Source organism: Mus caroli, chromosome X (genome assembly GCF_900094665.2).
Source record: "Mus caroli chromosome X, CAROLI_EIJ_v1.1, whole genome shotgun sequence".
Classification (NCBI taxonomy): Eukaryota; Metazoa; Chordata; class Mammalia; order Rodentia; family Muridae; genus Mus; species Mus caroli.
The window spans coordinates 118977596-119001738 of record NC_034589.1 but is presented as its reverse complement, the minus strand read 5'-3'; the positions used below and the strand labels follow the sequence as shown (position 1 = coordinate 119001738).

General features: G+C 33.6%; 1 protein-coding gene across 4 annotated transcripts in view; it reads right to left on the bottom strand.

Moving 5' to 3' along the window:
• Diaph2 (diaphanous related formin 2) overlaps positions 1–24143 on the bottom strand; it is a 678308-nt gene that overhangs the window by 391147 nt on the left and 263018 nt on the right. For all 4 annotated transcript variants that reach the window (XM_021152792.2, XM_021152793.2, XM_029473659.1 and 1 more), the window contains 2 exons: positions 6761–6862; positions 3009–3103 (listed from right to left, as the gene is read on the bottom strand). In XM_021152792.2, coding sequence (XP_021008451.1) covers positions 3009–3103; positions 6761–6862 — 197 coding nt within the window. The remainder of the gene's footprint in view (positions 1–3008; positions 3104–6760; positions 6863–24143) is intronic.

The following is a 24143-nucleotide window of genomic DNA, read 5'->3' as shown; positions in this document are numbered from 1 at the left end:
AGAGACAGAGACAGAGAGAGACAGAGATTAGTCGAATGTGCCTATATTCAATGGTTTGACATTTGAGGCAGACTACCAGTCATTACATTATGATCTCAGTTTTTATAATAGGACCCCAACCAATTCACTAATTATTTCCCTATGCTTGCTCACCACTATCCTATGTTAATCCAGAAATATGTAGAAATTATGAAGTCTTCAGAGTCTTCAAATATTTGCCAACCAATAGCCACTTATTCAATCCTGGTAATTCTTTAACGTCTAGTTTAATGTGACTTTGATCCACAAAAAAACTACCATAACCACGGTACCCTTGGAAGCATATCTAACAGGTTCTCAGGTTATTGGATGCTCCATGGACTTCTTGCTGTTGGAATAAATTCTCAGTATAAAATCAAATGCATTTCATTATAAATGAAACAAATTGTATTGAAATAGTTGTCAACATATTTTCCAAAGCAAGTTGTGTATAATAATAGATGTAAGATCTAGTGGCAGGTCTAATAAATAATTTTGAAAAAGTAATGAGTATAGACAATGTTTCTTGCTATCTGACACAACTGGAATGAACAAAGAAAATATTTACTACCACTATTAATGCTATGTGTAAGTACTGTTTTTACTACTTTGATCTACTCTTTTTAGTTTTAATTAAACAAAACGCAAAATGTTAATTAGAACTACATTCAAAGAAATTTGCAATATTTGATACTCCCATGTTCAGAAACTGCTGAGTCCTTTCCAATTGTACTGAATTAACATATCTTTGAAAATGTTTCTGCACAATATGCTATTCTTCTATGTAAATCTTATTTTATCCATGCCTGGCAAATATAATTTCTCTACCAATATTTCTCAAGCATTTAATAATTATTTTTAAGCACTAATTATCTGAAATAATGCATACTTTAATTTTTTATTTTTCTCCTCTAACATTTAACAATTTTAAACTACTGCTTTTATTTCTTTTTCAGCATGTCTAACATTCAAACATTATTTTCAACAATATACAGCCTAAATACTAGTCATCTAAATAAAAAATATTTTTAAGTAGGTCATTTATCCTTTCAAATAAGCACAGTCTTCTAGTTGTCTAGTGAGGAATTGTTTATTGACCTACTGTAGGAGACATAACACCTGTGTTAATTCATGTTCCTGGGAAATGATGTGTCCTTAATTGCTTTTTGTTGTTTTTGTTGCCATGAGGAGACAACCACGCTACATGAGCAACAAGCTGTGATTATGCATAGATGAAGTTTAGCACTGTAATCAAACAGAACTTACAACAAAGTTAATCTGATGATACATATTTAATGTTGTGCATTATCGATGTGCTACATGGTAATTAGACATAAATGGTAAACACTTCATGTGAATGGCAAATTGATGTTACTTTCACATCATTGAAGCAAACATATCTAGTTTGGGAGTCCTAGAGATTTCCTTTTGGCACAAGAAAATCAAACTTTTGTGGTAACAGTAAAGCTATAATTATTTCACCTGAGGAGCATCTTCCTGCCATAATATGTTTAGATATACGAATCATCCAGATAAAACTAATACTAATCTTAAAAACTCAGATGTCTCATCCAATCATACATTTTGAATAAGAGAGAATTAATTTGGATTGACCAAGATAGGAAATGAGAAAAAATGGTTCTCTATTGGACAATCAGCAATCTGGCTTTTCAACAAATTCTTATCAAATAGAAACCAAGAAAATGCAGAATACTCAGGCTGGAGAGCTGGGTCAAGGGATGAGAGAGTGTACTCTCAGAGGGGATTTGAGTTCAGGTCCCAGCATACACTTAAGGAAATATCTAATTGTCCGGAATCCCATCACCTGGGGGAAAGCTGATGCCTCTGTCTTCTTGACATCTGCACTCACCTGAACTATGACTTTTGCACAATAATTGAAGTGAACAAGGCACATTAAATGTGACAAGTTACCCCTTTTTGTTGGATCATGACATTCTGTTTTAAAATATGTCATGGCAAGACAGTAAACTTGTGACACCTTATTAATGAAAGGTTTTAAATCTTTTCTATGTAATAAAATTATAGTAAGGTACGGTCATAATTTAAATCCAATCATTGTAATCATTCTTCTCTGTATTAGAACATTATAGTTTCCCTCTATGTACCTCGGCAAATTAAAAGGAAAAAAAAAACTACTACAAATATGAAACATCAAGTTGCTGAATGTCTATGCCAGTATAATTTTTCTTATTTTTAAAGTCAGGTTTTAAGAATTTATGTTGAAAATATTGTCTTTTTTCCACTGGATGGTTTTAGTTCCTTTGTCAAAGATCAAGTGACCATAGGTGTGTGGGTTCATTTCTGAGTCTTGAGTTCTGTTCCATTGTACCTGCCTGTCTCTGTACCAATACCATGCAGTTGTTATCACCATTGCTCTGTAGTACAGCTTGAGGTCATGGATGGTGTTTTGTCCCAAAGTTCTTTTATTGTTGAAAACTGTTTTCCATATCTTGGATTTTCTGTTCTTTAAATAAATTTGCAAATTGCACTTTCTACCACTGGGAAGAATTGAGTTGGAATTTTGGTGGGGATTGCATTAAATCTGGAGATTGCATTCAGCAAGATGTCCATTTTTATCATATTAATCCTGCCAATCTATGAGAATAGGAGATATTTCCAGGTTCTGAGATCTTTTTCAATTTCTTTCTTCAGAGAAATAAATCAAACCTTGTTAATGTTTACTTTTTCCAACAAGAGGATTTTTGAGAACATATTATGCCAATACATAAAGGTATATCATTATAGTAAATCCTCACCATATACCAATCAAGCCTTGATTCTATTGTAAATAAGCATGACCAAATTGAAAACATAAATGAGGCAAAGTGTGATACCTCCATCAAACTTGAAAATGAATCCTCCATGAAAACATGACTTGTTCATAATATCAAAACTATTTTTCATAACATCAAGCAGAGATACTTCTAAAATATCTACCATGATTTTTAAACTGAAGATTTCCAATGTACCTGAATTAGGGCCTCACTGAGCATCTCTTCATTAACCTCCAAAATAATGTTCTTTATTTCCTCGTATGGCATGCGGTAAGATCCAAGGAAGATAGCTAAAATGAAATTGGATTTTATTAATGTCAGAATAGCATCAAAATTTAAGAATCCTAATATACATATGTGTGTATCCATATATATACACACATATATATATTTTATTTTATGTGTAATAAAATCTCACATGATTTTATTAATGTCAGAATAGCATCAAAATTTAAGAATCCTAATATTCATATATATACACACATATATATATACACACATATATATATACATATGGATATATACATATGGATATATACATATGGATCTATGGATATATACATATATATACACCAATTTATAGACTCAAATTATGCTATTTTGTTAGTAATATACTAATTTACAGAACTATAAGCTGCTTCTACTCGATGGAGTATTCTATCAATATTGGTAAAATAATCTAATATCCCACAGGTTATAGCATTTCCAGCTCCAGTGTACATATTTACAAAATAAAATTCCTACTTAGATCTCTCATAACTCTATGCATAATCATTTTATGTTAAGCTAATATATATTGACCAACCCAAAATTGATTAAAGTTGTCCTTTTAATTCAATCTAGTTTTTTTTTTCTTTTTTTTTAATAAGATTTAAATGTCAAACTTTTCAGATATATTCAAAATAGCATTTTTCAGGAATGATAATAATGTAAACATTACTCTATATTTTTCAGATTTAACCTAAAAATATTCAATAGAAAGTTGGAGAAATAGTTAATTAGTTAGTTTTACATTTTTACTTGCAGTAGCACCATGAAAAGTATGCCATCTCACTCTGACTACCATTTCATTAACCACCACATCTGAGAAATTCACGCTACCTGTTCCTTCACCATCTGTTGACTCTTATGGCTTAAATATGATAAGCTCTCTGAAAACCTCTCATACTACCTGCTTGCTCTTTAGGGGAAATTTGAGACATGGAGCTTTAGAAAAGTGATTGGTTCCAAGAAATTTGACAAATGTGTTGATGACTTCAGGATGAGTATACTATTGGTACTTTGAATAAATTGTTGAATAGTCTATTAGAAGATGATGCCCCAATATAGGGGAATGCCAGGGCCAAAAGAATGGGAATGGGTGGGTAGGGAAGTGGGGGGCGCTATGGGGGACTTTTGGGATAGCATTGGAAATGTAATTGAGGAAAATATGTAATAAAAAATATTAAAAATTTAAAAAAAAACAACAAGATGTGACTGAAAGCAGATTTAGAAATCAGAAAAATGCATCAAAACTTTGGAAGATGACAGAAATTTGACTTCTTGATCCTGTGGATATGTTAAGTCAATAGTTAAAAGTGAATCTCACATGTATTTTTTCTTTAATTTAAATAAAACCAGCTCTCATTTGTACTTGTGAAGCGACCACGTAGAGGAACTGTAAAGCTTTCTGACAAGGACTATAATCTTTTCATTGATAAAAAAAAAAAAAAGAAAAAGAAAATGAGGCAGGAATCAAAGAATTCAATCACCAGGAAAGTTATATCTTGCCCCAAAATGCCTTCTCTCTGGATATCAGCTTTTTTTTATTCTTTCACAATTATGAAGTGAGCAGCTTCGAACCACAATGAGCTAAAGTAGATCTTTTCTCTTTTTAGTTGGCCCACTCTGGTACTTTTTCACAATGACAAAAAATTTACTGACCCAATAGCCTTAGGAATAATGAAATGGGTTGTGAAAATATGACATTGCTTACTTCAGAGAAGTCTATATCATTCTTAACAATAACCCCAAAACATAGAAGTGTTTATGAAGCCCACTTTAATATACCAAGAAGAAGCTATCATATACATTTTAAAATAAATAATTTTATATCATAACAATAGAGATACAAGAATAATAAGATATTCTGAGAGGAATAAGAACTATATTCATGTAAATTTTCTTTCAAGGAACACAATTAAATTGCATTGTTTTGTTCTTATTGTTATAGTCTTCTTGTGACTATAAAACACACTTTCTCTCTCTCTCTCTCTCTCTCTCTCTCTCTCTCTCTGTGTGTGTGTGTGTGTGTGTGTGTGTGTGTCTGTGTTTGTTTGTGTGCGTATGTGTGTATGTTTGTGTATGTATTACCTGGGTTTAATACTACCTGTGGTTTTAGTGATCCACTGCCAATTTTGGAAGGGATAAACCCAAAAACACAGCAGGACACCACTGAACTTTTAAAGGAAAGAGCTAAAGTGCTGGATTCATCAATGTACTCTGCATTCCTGCTGATATTCAGGTGGCAAACAAGTATTGTTTTTCATATGCTGAGTTATTTCCTTGTCCATCTTTACTTCATTGGATAGATTTAACGTCATATTGGAAAAATATTCAACTAATATTACCTAGAATACATTACAATTACACAGGTACAATTTTTAAATAAATTTCATACCATTCTTCATTAAACCCACTATTTTTATTTGTTTTTGTTTGTTTGTTTGTTTGGTTGGTTGGTTGGTTGGTTGGTTGCTTTGGTTTTTTTCGAGACAGGGTTTCTCTGTGTAGCCTTGGCTGTCCTGGAACTCAATCTGTAGACCAGGCTGACCTCAGACTCAGAAATTCACCTGCCTCTGCCTCCAAAGTGCTGGGATTAAAGGCATGAGCCACCACGCCCAGCTTAAACCTACTTTTTATGAGAAAAATAACTCTGAGAGGTAGAACGTGAAAAAAAACCTATTAGTGAGTTTTTATGGAAAGCAATACCTGATTGCACTGGTAGCAAAAGCAAAATTAATATTCACTATCTGGGCAAATGATTATCTAAACACAGGTACTCAATGAGAATTCTAATACTAAAATAAGTCTCATGGCCATGTATTAACTAGATAATATGATCACATTGTGTAATAAAAAAAACTGAAATAAACTTTGAGGGAGAAAACTATCATTGCAGTAGTGCACAAGTTTTTTTATAGCTATCAGTAGAGTGGTTATATGAGTTATATTTTGCCTGATAACAGAATGGTCAGTTTATATTCATCCCATTCTCACATAACTACCATGGTATTCTGTGTGCAATTAAAAATGTAGGATGTATTCAAGTTTCTCACACAAGAGTGTTTTAGTATCATCAGTATCTAAACACCCTTCTGTAGTGATAAAAAATATTCTACATCCAACTTAGAAGAGAAAGTAGGTCAAAGTAAAACTTAGAGGCTTTTTAAATGGTCATGCATTTAACTATCCCGCTACATTATCAATACCACAATTAATGGCTCAGTGCTTAGTTAAAGGCTTCAAGGATCAGCAACCAGTTTTAAAGTGTAGTGGCTAACAATTTAACTAGATCACATTACAATTATTTTAAACAAAAGAATAGCAGTTAAAGAAATTGTCCAAACTGCCAAGGAAATACTTGTAAAAACATGAGTCCCAGACCTACTCAGTAAAATAAAAATGGAAAAAGTTAACACTACATTTTAAATAATAACTTATATTATGTTTCATTATGTTCACTATGGAAGTTTTTTTAACAATGTATTCCAAACCTCTACAAATAATATATTCTAGCAGGTTAAATGAAGTTCAATTATTTTCTTCAATTTGGTTAAGTGGCATAGGGAAACTTGGATTATATTTACATAGGACCTTATTTCTAGCAGTGGGTCTATTCAAATTTGTAAGGTTGTTTACACTGAGTTAGCCATCACCACCATGCCTATGCAGAATACATTACATACATAGATTCTGGGCTGTTTTGGTATCCAAAATTCTCAGTTCCTTCACTTTCTTCTTTGGAGGCCCACTCCTATTTTCTTCTGCAGCCTCTGTATTCCTTTGACCTGAAAGAAAAATGTTGATTCATAAACAATAATGGTTCTAATCCAAGTACATGAAATAACATTAGTAAGGCATGTTAACTACATTAATAAAGGTGATTCTGAAATCAATAAATGTGTTTATTTCATTAGCTCAGGGAAGAGGATAAACATAAAAATATAGACCTGTTTAGAGGTTTCCCTACAAATTAAATATCAGCACTTAAGCAGAAAAGATAAGCCAAATAGAACTAAAAATCAATTGCTGCTTTTTCACTAATGTGTAACATAAATTACTCCTTTACAGGTAACTGGAGCAGCCCTGGAATTAAACATAAAAGTAAAATCTCACTAATTTGAACTAATTTAGGAAAAAAGAAGACATGCTTTTTCTCCTAAAACATGCTAATATTTAGACATTTATTCTTTTCAGTGAAAGAAACTGCTTTAAAGCGCCTAAGGTAACTGTAGCTGTTAAAAGGATTGTAACAGTAAAACTCAGCATTGGGTTTTGTTTGAAGAATTGGTTTAAAGCTTTTGTAAGTTGTACAAGAGTCCCGCCCATTTGCATATTCATGATTCCATGAAAATGGAGGCTTGCTCAAAACACTATATGTACTGTTTCTCCAAACAGTTGAAAGGATTGATTGAAGCAGCAAGGTGTACAGTATCAAGGAGCAGAAGTGTTTGCCCCTAATTCACACTTGAAAGACACTAGTGACAAACCTTTGACTGTCTGCTAAGAAAATGAAACATGAAGTCTCCAAGTACCAACTACAAGAAAATGCTCAAGGGATTTTACTCAAGTATTGCTGGTTTACTTCTTCCATGATAAATACAAGATTGTAGGCAATGGGACCACTAAATTATGTTAGACACAGTGGACTTTCTTTTTCAATCAAGAGGTATTCTTGCACTCAAAACACTGCTAAATTTCATCACTGATGCATAAACTGATTATCATGTTATTTTTTTTTTCTTTTTTCTTATCACTGGTAGAAAATAAAGTTTACTTGGAGGTGACAATGATTTTTTTTTTATTATTTCAATTTATTTGATATTGGCTAAAGACCTCACACCTGCATTTAAAAAAGTAAAATAGTGAAAGGGAAACACTCATAATATATATCTTTGCCAAAGAAAGATATCAGCATCTGTGAGTCTTTTGCAGTAGTCCAAAACATGCATGAAAATGTTGAAAATCCATAGATTCTATCTTTACTGGTGTAAGATGTAAGATATACAAATTCTTTTAGCTTAGCAGACAAGTAACATGTGAAATAAATTAACTACAAAACCTATCTTAAATATTATAAGGCTTAGCAGAATAATCAATGTAAGAACAGAAATACTCTAATGAGGGTAGATAATAATTCCCTTGAAAATTATAATTTTGTGACAGGTGTCAAATTCTTTGCAATGTTGCCAAAACACAATCATTGGAATTGGTGAAAGAAAAATGACTTTTAGTATATTTCTTTATAAACCTCCATAAATGTTCCTCAAAGGACCTTATGAAAGTACAGTGTGTTTCTAATGTAAGAGTCAACATTTCAATTTATTCTAATTTTATGCTGCTCTCTCAGTTTAAGACAACTGCATAAAGAAATGACAGCTCAATAGCTATTTCTGATGTCAATAAAGAGAATTTGAATTATATCAAAATTACTTCTGAAAGTACATTCAGAAATTTTAATAAAATCAAAGAAGTAGTCAAGAGAATGTTCCCCACTTCAATAGTCCTAAACTTTAACACAGGAAAGTAATTAAACAGCAACATGCAGGATAAAATGTTGTCAGATGAAGATTATATGAATATTATCTTATTTTGAAATTAATAATCTCAGCCTAACACAGGTGTACCTAATGCTCATTACATTTGGCTATTATTTTTCACTAAATTCTAGTCTGAACCATTTGTTTTTTCATTTAAACAAATGTTTAAAATTAATTAAATATCTTAAGTATCTGTAGCACACTGCTTCCTTAGGAATTGTAGGCTATTTTACCTGTATTGTGTGACTCATCTAAAAATCTGACATTTACAAAGCAATAAACATTTCATCACTGTGTACCACTTTTTGGAGAATAAAAGTAGTATAGCAAATTTAAATTAGTTCCCAAATGAGACAAGTTTTCAAAAATAATGGCTAATATTGTCTTTGTCCCCATCTTAAAAAAAAAAAAATGAAGCAAGAGACTGAAGAGCCATTTTATGTTTCATTACAAAAACAATCTTATACTCTTTTTTTCCAGTGGTCCTAGCACAGGTCCACAGGTGGCATCTGCTCATTCGAGGTGCTCTGTGGCTTTCTATATTAACCTCAGTGGCTTTCTATTCTTGCAACAGAGAAATAAAAATCCAGTATGAAACATATAAAAGCTCCAGTCTGTTTTGACAGTTTATAAATTGATGGCCTTGGAAATCCTGAAGAACAAATGTAGGAACCACAAACAATAGTATAGATGATAATCTTTTAAATGTAGGTAAAGTTTATTCAGTTTGGCAAGTAACAAAGTACTCCATTGTGCTCAGTTGTCTTTGTATAGAGCAGCACATTTGTTTATGAAACCTTGAAAGGGAATGCTGATGCAACATGAAGAAAGAGCTTGCATTCTTGTTTGCTTTTCCATGTTACATGGGACAGCTGTGCAGTTTCCCCTTTCCCTGCTGCCTGCTGCCTGCAGCTGCACAGTAAGGCCTCCTACAGAAAAGTAGATTTTATCCTGACACCTGCATAGCATCTAAAGCAATAGGAATGGCATTATCAGGAGTGTTCCTGAAGTTCAGTGCACATTAACAAGACTAATGGTCCTAATGGTGGGAATCACAAACACACACACACACACACACACACACACACACACACTTTGTAATGATTTCCTAATTAAGGAACAAATCTTACTAGTTGTAGTTTATACAAGAACACCCCCCCTCCCAAATCAGGAAGCACATGTTACTACAAATTAACATCTGCATAACTAATATACTTATACACCTGTTCATTAAGCCAATTACTGAACACTGCTAAATGTCACCAGAACAGTATGTTTAACAACATGAATAGCTAATATTGCATATTTTCAATCAGCCTCAATATCTTGGCAGATATTGTATATTTTAGGAAGGACAAATAAATATGTCTTACAGTTTTAGGGATAAACTTTGTTTCAGCTGGTAATTTCAATCCCCAAACTAAAGCATGGTTCTTACTTCAAAGTAGAATTTGACAAATGAGGTTGATGTTTTTCCCATTAACTTTTAACCTATGCTAAGTACATTATTCAAGTAAGAGTCTGTCCCTTTACCCAAATGTTTTCCCTGGCTTTCTATGAACTAATGGACATTTTCCTGGCTGTTGTACCTACTCAAAATGTCCTGTAATGCTAAACTGCATAATTCATGTGGAAAGCCAAAGATTCAAATAATAATCCATAAGAACAAAATGTGCAAAACAGAGATGATTATCAGGAAATGTATAAATGAAAAAAATATAATGCTAAATTCTAATACTTGTAGATTATGAAGACATTTCTTGCAGAGATTATTGTTTAGAAAACCATCATACACAAGGTGCTTTGATTTTTTTTTTTTGATCAATTTTAAACTATTGCAAATCTTGTACTCAATTTAGCTTAATATGGAATGCAGTTAAGTTGGTGGGGCAAGATTTAATATCACACATAAAACTACAACTATGTATAACACTAAAAAATCACCAGGGATTAATCATGATATTCATTTTTATTAGCCAAATAGAGGTGTGACAATATTCAATAGACCAAGTCACTTTAAATAACACACATTAACTTCTTCACACTACTGGAAGAAATTAAAGATCAAGGTGTTACGAAGGTTTCATTCTGAGGCTTCTTATCTAAGAAGTCACAATCTTCCTATGCCCTTATTTTTTTTTTTCCAGTGTGTGGTCAAAGCACAATATTAGAGCCTGATCATACGTTGTGCCTTATTAAATTGATTACTTCCCCAGAGGCCCTATCACCAAATAGCATCACACTTAATGGGAAATTCAACTAGTTAGTGAATCTTGGAAGAAACCAAATATTCAGTACATAACAATACCAGCTATTTGCATTTTTGGAAAGCAAAGTCGCCAGACACAAACTTGTAAGAGGCAACAAAGAATAGTTGAATGGCTTATAATTTAAAAATTTTAATAGAATTCTTCCTGATGTCCAAAGTACACTATTGTGTATTGTTGAACATGAAAACTTAAATGACCCCATAGGAAGTTCAACAGTCTCAAGTAAACTGGTTCCCTGAGATCTCCCAGACACTGGCCCACCAACAAGGCAGCATGGAGGAGCTGTTCTAAGGTCGTAGACACATATACAGCCTGGTCTGGCCTCAGTGGGAGAAGGGGCACCTAATCCTCAAGGCTGCAGAAGGAGGTGGGTAATGACTGGAGTGTAAAAAAAAAAATGAAAGGAATATTTAAAAATATGTAAAAAACTGAATTTATTTTCTTTACACAGTATCCTCAATGTCCTTAAATGGGTTTCTGAATTGGTGGCCAGTGAATTCAGCAGGAGGCACTCTGTATTCTCTCTCCCCACCCCTCAGTTTAATCTATTTCATTCCTGCCTAATCAAGACTGACAAAGTGATGGTGATGTTTCTGTTAGTGTATAAACAATTTTAATGAAAAGATTGGTCACAATATCAGGGATCTAAAAGCTCACAAAAATCTTTACATTAAAAAGAAGGCAAGTGTTGAGAGTGTTACAACAACATGCTCATAAAAGGAACATGTACAATGAGTATCAAGATGAAGAATGCCTTCAGGCTGGCTGGACATCTCTACCACCGCTCTCCAATTTCATCATCAAATATGAGAGCCTTTGAAAATTCTAGGCATCAGTACTGTAAAAATCTCTATACTAAGGATAAAGCTTCAGTAACTTTAGAGGTAAAAATGTTTAGTGGGTGATTATCATATAGGATCAATATATGTTTTCTATGTGGCTTATAAGAAATAAAGGGAATATATATGAAAAAAAACTTCACAATACATAAAATACAAAACAATGTGTGTAGCAACAGTGAGTAAACATTTTTTTCTCTTTGCAGGCCAAAATACTTTTGTTCCAAATGCTCAACTCAGCCACTTCAATGTGAAGCAGCCATATAAAATAAGCAAATGTATGGAAACATTACAATAAAATACCTTGTTTACAAAACCACATGCCCAGACAGATTTGTCCTGAAATATGCCATTTGCTTACATATGACATAAGAGGTGCCTCATAATCGAGCAGGGTCTTATTCCTTTTCTTTCCAAAATGAGATACATTTGTTGTTATTTATTCTTTTGAAAATGTTAGTAAAGGTTCAACGTGTTCCTTGCAATTCACTGTTTAGTAATGCCGTATAATAATTGTTTACTAATAAACCAGGTTTTCAAAAAGCATTCATATAACACAGCACATTTATAGTCATCATGATTCTTAAGTGAATCTATCCTACAGGGATCAGCCCATCTGATACTAAAGTAACAGTCTTTTGTTTTACTCCTCTTATATTCTCCCATAATGTTATTGTGTGTCTTTATATAACATAATCACCAAAGCAAATCAACAGTAATGGAATTATAAAAAAAATATTTTTATTATTATTAGGTTTGAATATGTTTGGTCATGATTCACTCATGATTAAATGGCTTAAAGTAAACTGAAAAACTGAATTCTACCACCCCCGAAAAGTCACATGAATTTAGACTTTGAATTTTGTATAATATTCTTCTTTTGCTTTATGCACATAAAAGTGATACTGAGTGTTTCAATTTGGTTTGTTGCTGGCTGAGCTCAATGGGAAATAAGCAGAGCTATATTGTCTCTTCTTTTGCCATTTGGATTCCAACAGCTTTCAATTTTATCTTTCAGCAGTAATTTTCTTTAGTTCGGAAGCTACAGCCATGTAATCTGTTGAAGGTGATCGAAGCATTAGAAAATCTTTTTGCGAGGGTAAAATAGAGTACCTGAACTTTTTGTTTCTTCTTTGTTCTTAAACTTAGCTTTAGCCTGCTGGTGACTTCTCATTTGAAAGCAGAAAAGTAGTATTTAAGAGGCCTTTGGAATTGTACAAACACATGAGAAGAATGCAATTTAAATAAGCATAAAGGTTCTATTCTTAGCACAGACTCCTGACCCTTTTTCTTCTCAATCTATTATCCTTCCTTGTTACATCACCCACTACTTGGGAAAAATACTTGACACCATGTCTTCATTCTTCTATTCTTTTCTATCACTTAGTTACAGTGTGAATTCTAACTGCTGAATAAGAATGTCAGAATCTCCATAGGAAAGGACTCAGGATGGATATACCTTTAAAACTCCATGGATTATTAGCAAAGTTTGACTCAACTGTTCTAAAGCATATAAAACAGTCATTCTGTGATAGCTCCACAAATGAACCCCAATTTGAACAAGGTGGAAAAACTTTCAATAGCAATCCTCAAAAGTCATCTTGCATATCCTTTAAATCTCAAACTCTAACACTGAAGGAAAATTCCTTGTCATCTGTAGGCAATCCACAATTTTAATGATTTTCTTACTTTTAACTCATTTAAGAAAAAATACACTCTTAATTCAAGGATGTTCCATATATTTGTTCCATATATTTGTATAGTTCGTATATACAGATTTCTAAAATAAATAGGAAAATGTTTCATACATTAATTAAAACTGAATGCATACATAAAATTCAAAAATAGTTGTTGCATAGATTCTTCTTCCCTTTTATATAGTTGTGGGTGTCACCAGAGTAGAAAAAAAAAGAACAAAATTTGCCATTGGAAAGTACACAGTAGCAAAAACAAAACAAAACAAACCACTTCATAATTCTATAAACAGTTCTATATTATCTGTTAACAAAACAGCCAAGGCAGGTAAAGACTTGGACTACATAAAAGAGTAACAAATATTTTATTCTTGGTCAATAGTAGCTGATCCCCAAAATAACAGCTGGATTCTTCAAAAAAGAATTATTTAGTCGAAATCCTGAGATGAGCAACCCGAAAGGCTAAGCAAGCACACTCTGGCTTTGTTTCATTGCTACTGCACACGACACAGTCATATTAAAGTCTGTGTGTCTTAGACCACTAGATCCAAAGGACAAAATTCTAATCACAGTGTCCATTCCAAAATATAATTACTCTGCTTTGTTTCAAATAAATTTTGGCTATGGTCCTACCTAGTAGTATAATGATACCAACTACATATAATGGGAATAATGATCACTAGAGTTCACCATAAATGCTGCTTACTAAATAAAAGATTAAATTTATATTAAACAAGTGAACAGAGTTTAATATTGAGTCCTTGATAGTCACATCTAGTCTCTCTATGTCTCACATAACTCTCTGTGCATGATGTGTGTGGTGTGTGTATGTGTGTGTGTGTTTATTTTTAAATATATTACCATTCAATGTTTTCAGTTTATCAAGAAATTTCTATCATGTGCTCTATTATTATAGATGGCAGAAATGGTTTGAAATGTAAGTTTTAAGGACTAAATTAAAAAGTACTTGGATAATGACCTACCTATGGAAAGTGTCTCCTGTAAGAACTATCCTTTAATAATAAAATGTTTGGTGCCATAAAGTATTTTAACACTAGAGCAAAAAAATAAAATCTTATACAAGAACATAAAACTAGCAGTTTAATGAAAACAATTAGGTGTCACCTACTGTGCAGCTTTCATTAATTTCTGAGGTCACAAAATAAATAGCCAAGAGTCCCAAGTTATTTATAATGGTATGTACAAGGTAAATGCAATAACTTTGAATAATACTGCTAAAATGTACACTGTAATCTCATGTGTGCCAACCAAAATTTTTACTAGTTTCTAGAAATGTATAAGATATAGAAAAATATTACAATGTAAAAGTAAAAACACATTTCATAAAGTTTAAACGAAACCTTCATTGTGGCAGAATAAAGAAGAAATACTGGTAATTTAAGGTGTCGCCACAAACTTATTAAAGATAAAAGAGAAAGTAATAGCCCAGATGAGAAGCAGCTGCTAATAGTCACAAACAGCAAATGAATTTGTCTGGATCAGGACAGCAACCTGCTGGCTCTTTTTCCTCCTAAACCATTTCAAACATGCTGTGCTTGCCATTAGATTGGCCTTTACTTCACCCTAGCCACTTCAGTCCTCACACTGTGGGGGATCATTGTTGCATCCCTATGGCTGCTGCCAAAGTGTACCTCACTGCTTTTAGCCTAGAATGCTTTGAATCTAAACTTAAGCAATGGTTATATCTACAGGGAAGGAGCAAGAAGTCAATACATAAAATCTGGAAGAGAAATGTCAAAAACAGAAAGACAAACACACACACACACACACAAACACAGACACAGGTACCTGTACATGCACATACACACACACACACACACACACACACACACACACACACAGACACAGGTACCTGTGCATGCATACACACACACACACACACACACATACCACAGAGAGAGTATGTGTTGAATAGGCTAATAAGCAACTATGCTTATTTAGAAGATGCCCGAAGTCTTGATCTTAGAATATTTTCACTTTTAAATATAATGTTGCTTCAGGGTTATGAGTTATTTTGCAGACTGTTATTCTATGGGTCTGATGCAGGTGGAAGCACTTGAACCATTCTATCTCTAAGTCCTGTCCACTGTATAGCAAAGGTACATATAAAAGGTAAAAATAAATATAATTAAAATAAGAAAGTTGCAAGAGGAACTGTACCTGTGAAAAAAGTTGAGCTTACTTCCCTTCACGTGCATTGCAGGTGAAACATTCTCTGTTGATTATGACAAAAAGAAGATCTGACTGTCCCTATGAAACATTCTTTACTTTCTCTCTCTTCACCTATATCAATAATAACCCTTTACCTATTACTAAACAACTTAATTAATGTGCAGATATATACATGATTGTCTTATGCATATCAAAAATTAATAAGAAGAGTGTGCTTTACCTTCCCAATAAATGCCTCCTCTACAGGAAAAGAATGTTTCAGAAATCATAGTGAAAAGGTACAGGAAATGTGAATCTGAAAACCAAGCTACTTCAGAGTGTTTGCAATTATGATTGCTTTGGATAGACCCAGAGCAGGACTAATATAGTCAATTAAGATAAACATAATCTAAAAGGTGTTAAGAAAGAGGAACTTGTGCTCTCCTCAAAGTAAGACAGAACAGTTCAATAAGAAAAAGTAACAATGTTATATCAAAGGAGGGCAAGCATATTCTAAGTCCAACAAAATCAAAAGCCCAGAAGAAAACAGTTCATTACAGACTAAGAGTGATTTCAAAGAAACTAATGGTGATGTACTATAGGAAACACGAAAGCATCGAATGAAAACAGTGAGTACACAATATTTCTTTCAGATACTTAGTGGGAAAAGTATTGGGGGGGGGTATTTATTTCATTTACATTTCCAATGCTATCCCAAAAGTCCCCCACATGCTCGCCAACCCAATCCCCTACCCACCCACTCCCACTTCTTGGCCCTGGCGTTCCCCCCGTACTGAGGCATATAAAGTATACATGACCAATGTGCCTCTCTTTCCACTGATGGCCGACTAGGCCATCTTCTGATTCATATGCAGCTAGAGACACAAGCTCCGGGGGGTATTGGTTAGTTCATATTGTTATTCTACCTGTAGGATTGCAGATCCCTTCAGCTTCTTGGGTCCTTTCTCTAGCTCCTCCATTGGGGGCCCTGGGATACATCCAATAGCTGACTGTGAGCATCTACTTCTGTGTTTGCCAGGCCCCTGCATAGCCTCACAAGAGACAGCCATATCTGGGTCCTTTCAGCAAAATCTTGCTAGTGTATGCAATGGTGTCAGCGTTTGGAAGCTGACCATGGTTTTGAACAAAACAAAATGAATGAATTCTAACTTTGTGTGAACTTGCCTATTACAAGAAGGTACTTGATTTTCAAATTCAAGAAGAGCTTTTATGCTATAAATGATTTCAGAACAAACCCAGCATACAATGATTTACTGGACAAGATCAATAGAAACTGTGCAAAAGAGATTATACTGTTCAATGATCCATGTTGCATCAATATCTATAATGGAATGAGACAAGGTGATACAATGGCCCAAAGCTTCTTGAAATTGCTCTTCAACAAAATTAAATAGGAAAATAATGTCAGCATAGATAGTAAGCAAGTATCCCACCCTCTTGTTTCCCTAGTGAAAAAAAAATATATATATTTTCCATGTCATCTGCAGAGTGTAACAGCACTATACTAGTATCAGAATAAAATTTGAAGTCTTTAAAAGATGCATGCAACAAATTCATTCCACAAGGCTCTGTCAAAATTACTGTGAAAGAATATGACAACATCATCAATGTGAGTCAATAAAAAAGCAAAAGTAGTTTGCTCAATGGTCAATGCACAGAAACAGTGGCCCGTGCCAGTTTATGGGCATAGAAAGAGTTACTACATAGCAAACTGCTAATGAATACTAGAACACTATTCAATTTTGTCATATTGAGGTGAAAGTGAAATATGAGTATTTGTCTACATCATTAACTGAAGGAGATAAATTGGCTGTCATCCACTGACCAGGGTGTCCTGGATGTATGAAATCTGACAATATAAAAACCTAATGGTAGTTATTAAGCCTTCTCTCAGTCCAAGTACAGATGGATCAGGTAGGTGGCCTGCCAATAAGACAACAGGTGGCTCTCTTGACTTACTGATTGCATTTGTGGCATAAAAAAAAAAGATATTACAAACAACTTCTGTATTGATATACAGAAATGACATGCTGTCTCAAATAATGTCAATGCAATACAGTTAAAGAGTAAATTTCCCGGTGGTGGTGGGTGGGGAGACCCTAATACACATGGTAGAAAATAGTTCCAGGAAGCAGTCACTAGCACTAAGAAACAAATATCCAAAATGATGACAAATTACTACTTCAATTAAATCTTTAAATTTTGTATGATTTTTTAAATTCTATATCACCCTATGCCTCTTTAAGCAAACATGATATGTTTAGTAACAGCTCCCAAGGCAAATATTTCACTCCCTTTCTAACAGTACCTATTAATGACACTATCATCTTCTTATATTTTATTAAATGTTTCTCACTCGATATATTTCTACTCTGTAATATTACCTGTTCATGGTAAAGATTCCATTTTGACAAACTGTCTCTGTTAGCATATTTGCCTACTATTGTGTTTGGTTGAAGTGGCATGTAAAATATAAAACAAAGTGAAAAGCACTTAATTGGGATATCTGAAAGTGTCATCTCATATTCCATGGCCCCCAAGAAATATTTGAAACCATGCAATCTAGAAGAGTAGGAAGTAAAAACATAGATGTTATTTAATTGTAGGTAAGCATACTATGCATAGCAAATTCCAGAACCAAAGATGATACAAGGAAAGCATCTCTTAAAATAAAAGAACAGACTTGTGAATCAGTCACCATTTCCACTTTCATTAAATCATGATTTAACCAAGATGGAATACGTTAACTTTCCCAAACGATACCTATTCTGTAGGAATTTCTGGGGCTTTCTTTTAATGCTTGTGATGATTACTGTTTTTAAAATAAAGGATCTGTGTATATACTTTGCTTAAGCAATTCCAGTAATTTCATAGTCCATACTAAAAATTAAATATAGCCTACATTTTCATATAAAATTGGATGAAAGTTCCATAATATACAATATCTTTGGGAATGACTTACCTGTTGACAAAACAAAGAATATAAAATAGTAGTAATAAAAAATCCGTACTGATATAGTCAAAATAAAACGCTATATTTGGGGCAGTTATTAAACAGTTTATCATTACTGAAGGCTATTACAGCTGAATCTACAGGACTTAGCCACACTAAAACCCTTTAAACCATGTAATCAATGAAGCTGAAACACATAAACATACATATTGCAGTAGAATCTACATGAAGCTAAATGTTAAAAAATGCATATATTGTTTTCTTACATGAGAAATAATCCAATTTCTATTTCTCAATCTTTCCTACAATTTATCTTACTGATGCAAAATCTGATATTTCATAACTTAAGATAGGAACAACCTTGCGATCTTTCAGATCTATTACCATTTTGATATAAATATGTAGCAATAAATACAGTATTTATTAAATTAGTCATTGCATTTGTTTCTGAAATATTCTTCTTGATTCCTTCAAAGCCCATACCTCTTTGATCAATTTACTCTTCTATGCTGCATACTTAAACCACAGCATAAGATGTATAGCTACTACAATTAATATTATATATATACTTAATATATCAATACTTATATACATATATTTAGTATATATACATATGTACTTATAAATAAATACATAATATTATATGTAATATATATACAATGTATACTTAATATATTTATATTTAATATAGTGCTATGAGATTTTTTTAACTTTTGTTTTAAATTTAGTTTTAATTATTTTCTACTAAAAATTCATCTAAATGTGGAGTATTGAATTATATTTTACAAACACTAAGATGTTAATGCTGTCTTTTATTTGTTTCCTATTAAACATAAATAGGGTAAGAGTTATAACTTTGGCAACCTTAGGTATAACTAAACTAAAAGAAGATCCCAGTTCCCCAGTATTTGAAACATAACAGAATATTTATCAATCATGGATAAGTGAGGAGACTCTATGTCTGAGTATCTTTGCCAAGTGTTCGGTATACTGTACTTTCTAGACTGGAACACATTTGCCTGGACTAAAATGCCACTTCCTCGGGGATTCTTTCCTGAACTTTTAAAGGAGAATGAGTGATTTTCTTTTGTGTGATTCTAAAATAATTTGTTCCTATAGTAGTGTAGCAATTAATAAACAGCATTATCTTTACTTCAGATATCTGGTTCTCCAATCTCTTGCATGAGCATTTAAAGATATCATCCATGACTCTACCATCTTTATATCACTAGAAATGAATATCATTTAGAATATTTATTAAGTAATGAAAATATTTCTTAATGAATAGAAGGTTTTACATTGTGGAATGAAAACTACTTTGATTTGTAACAAAGGATTATAACTAGTATTTTTTAATTATATATGCATGTATGGGTATGTGCACATATGAGATGTATGTGGGGGCACTGAATGGGGGACTGGGTGTACACAAAACAGTAGATTCGTAGAGGGCAGAGGCTTTTGATTCCCCTGAATTTGGAGCTGTAGGCAGGTATGAGCCACCCAAATGACATGCTGGAAACAAAGCTCAGGTCCTCCACAAGAACAAAGTATTTCCACTATGTACTAAGCCACTACTCTAGTTTCTAAGATTTCTTAGATAGAAGTTGAAATTATAGTTTTAATAAAGTTTAAAAATAAGTCCTTAGCAGCAACTGGACTCCAGCACTTGTGTGGATGATTAAGATATATCTACAATATAGCAAGCATTCATTGATATATATATATATAGCATTGAATTTGTGAATGTGTGAAGACACAATAACTATGCTAATTCTCTACTTGATGGCTATTTTAACATCATTTTAAAATGAGTATTAATATTCAGTTAAGTTTAATAAGAAAAAACAAGGTAGAATACTGTCTTTATTCAAATATCCAAAAAGCTATAAAATAATAATAAAATAAGTTGGAGATCAAATTTTAATGTAAACGTTCTTCCTTGAAGTTCTGTTTCTGAAAGTATGGTCAAGAATACATATCTTGAACCGGGTAGTGGTGGCGCACGCCTTTAATCCCAGCACTTGGGAGGCAGAGGGAGGTGGATTTCTGAGTTCGAGGCCAGCCTGGTCTACAAAGTGAGTGCCAGGACAGCCAGGGCTACACAGAGAAACCCTGTCTCGAAAAAAAAAAAATACATATCTTGAGATAATAAGCTTCTCATGAAAAGAATTAACTGTTATGAATATTAAAATAATATAACATAAACAATATTTACATAAAAAGCAATACCTAGATGCCAAAAAGCAGGGTAAAGCAAAGAAAGAAGGATAAACAGCAGAAGCAGGAATTTTTTTTTTTGTTGGCTCCATATTTCCTGGATTTGTTTTAATTAGGTATTTATTTCATTTACATTTCCAATACTATCCCAAAAGTCACCCACATGCTCCCCCACCCACCCACTCCCACTTCTTGGCCCTGGCGTTCCCCTGGACTGAGGCAGATAAAGTTCAGTAGCAGGAATTTTGACCTTGAGTGAAGATTAGAATCACATACCTATTATTATAAACAGCAGATTCTCATACAATACCCCATAAATAGGAACCTACTTCTCCAAAGACATCACTAATTTTGATATTACCCAATGTGTCTATAAGATTAAATTAAAATGCATTTGTATTGCTATAAAGTAATGTAGTAGTTCTAAAATAGTGGAATGTTTCAAGGATAGCATAAAGTGACTATTCCTGAAAAATCTGGAAGGAAACAAAACACCAAGATATTATGTGATGGAAAGATGGCTCAATGATCAAATCTGAGAACTAACCTATTTTGTTGTTGTTGTTGTTATGGGGTTTTTGTTGTTGTTTGTTTGTTTTTTGAGACAGGGTTTCTCTGAGTAGCCCTGGCTGTCCTGGAACTCACTCTGTAGACCAGGCTGGCCTCAAACTCAGAAATCAGCCTGCCTCTGCCTCCCAAGTGCTGGGATTAAAGGCGTGTACCACCACACCCATCGAGAACTACACTTGTATAGGACCAGAATTCAATTACTAGAAGGCAAGAGAGGTGGCTCACAACCACGTATAAGTCTACTTGCAGGGGACTCCACATATCTAAACTCTGTAGATGCTGGAAGGATATGCGTATATTTACCAGTCCTTACACATAAATAAAATAAGATGTTTTCAAAAGATTATTTTAATACTGAATAATAACGATGAATAATAAAATCGGAAAATAATAAAAATTTACACAACCACACTGGTGATACTAGACTATGCTGGGGCCTTGCAAAAAAAGAAGTGGATGCTCACAGTCAGCTATTGGATGTATCACATGGCCCCCAATGGAGGAGCTAGAGAAAGTGCCCAAGGAGCTGAAGCGATCTGCAATCCTATAGGTGGAACAACAATATGAACTAATCAATACCCCCCCCCCTGAACTCGGGTCTCTAGCTGCATATGAATCAGAAGATGGCCTAGTTGGCCATCAGTGGAAAGAGAGGCTGATTGATCGTGCAAACTTTATATGCCACAGTACAGGGGAACGTCAGGGCCAAGTAGTGGGAGTGGGTGGGTAGGGGAGTGGGTGGGGGAGTGTGTAGGGGACTTTTGGGATAGCATTGGAAATGTAAATGAAATAAATACCCAATAAAATAAAGAAAGGAAGTTCCACACGCCCCCCCCCCAAAGGGGGCCTTATCATGACTGACCTCTGAAAGACCCAGCTAGAAGCTTATAGAGTCAGAGGCAGACATTTGCAACCAACCAATGGAGAGAAGCTGCTGGCCTATGAGGTTGAATTAGGAAAAAGCTGGAAGAAGCTGAGAAGAACAACTCTGTCAGAGGATCAGAAGCCTCAACTAACCTGGACCTCTGAGATCTCTCAGACACTGGACCACCAACCAGGCAGCATATACCAGCTGATATGAGGCCACCAACACATATTCAGCAGAGGACTGCTGGGTCAAAGTCAGGTGGGGTCTGGGATGCAGGCTTCCATGTGGAGACAGTAGGAAGGGAAAAGGTATGGGATGTGGAACAGTTGTGGGTGGACCAGGGGGTCGGTGGGGAATAAAATCTAGAGTATAAATAAATAAATAAATAACATAATGATCACCAATTAATAAAAGAGAAGAATGATCTGTTCATTTCTTAACAGTTTCTTCTCCATTTTCAATAAATGTTAACATTTCAAACAAGGTGAAGGAAATTGAAGTCATCTGTGTTTGTTTCTTTATCCCTTATCCTACACATCCTATTCAGTGGCCCACTTACCAGAACAGCCATAACTGTGAAAACAGCAAGTGGAGGATGAATGTACAAGTGAAGATAGAGGAAACCCAGAGAATAAGAGAATGATGGAAGCCTGCACTAAAACTTCAGTTGAAACCAGAATCAAGTGAATCAGATGCTAATGAGAAGTTCAAATAAAAATTGTAAAGCAAAAATTGAAAAGCCTTAAATTAGTATGGCTGTCTGTTGTTGTATTCAAGAGTACAACAATGGAGAACATTGACACTTGTGTCTGTCCAAAGGATTCAATTCTGCGAGAAACATAAATGGAGAATAATAACAGAACTTTAAGGTTCCTTATATCAAGAGAGTATATAATGAGACATAGAATATGCTGCTTAAAATGATCCAGTTATGATGACAAATTAAATCCTATGTAATGGGGAACAGAGATAATTTAGTGGTAGACATGAACCAGAGAAACAAATGAACAGCCTTCTATAGGTGAAAAGACTATCATTTATAACAAGAAATAATACAGAAACAGATACAGGATAGTTTGTTGATGATGGTGTTCTTAGACTTTGGCTTATAGATTTCTGATCGAATTATGAGAAATATCTTTTTTGTGCATTATATGATTTGGATTTGAGAACTAAAAAGATACAGAAGTTAAAAAGAAATGTAGTTGATGAAAAACACAGATGATAAAAGAAAATTTAAAACATGCTGAGAACCTACTTGCTCATATGAGGAATTGAAAGTAAAAATCTTCAAAGATATTCCATATTTTGGAACGAAATGTCACAATTTCCTACTCTGTAGCAAGTGTTTCTAAAAACAAAGCACTAGTATATATTTTCTGTTGTATGCTGAAACTCAGTTACAATGATTCACAAATAAAATAACATTAATATAGGCAAACCATTCAGTGACTTTTCTTTATACCCATCTATTTCTGTATAGAGATGACAAAATTGAATTTGATGATCTAGAAGAAAGAAACTCATATCTCAATAGGGGTAGAAAGTATGTCCAAAGAAATGTTTCTATTATTCTGTGAATTACCATTGCATGATGTGAGAACATGATGTCTCAATATCAAGAGTATTCATTTAAAATTATATCAAGTAATTCAGTCTTATTTACAGTACCAGCAGCAGTGGCTGGAATTGGTTGCTTTCCTTTTAGCATTTTAATTTAGAGCTCTCTAAATGCAAATTAGAGGAAGTCTCTGCTTAGAAGATAGAAAGATGGTTTTCCTTTTAAAAATATCTCTATTAGTGGTATTGTTATACTTTGTAAATATTTAAAAAGGTAAATACAGTACTTTCAACTAAATTTCAGAAAGGCACAATTAAAACTGCCAGCCAGAAAAGATGCAATATTGCTATTTTAATTTATG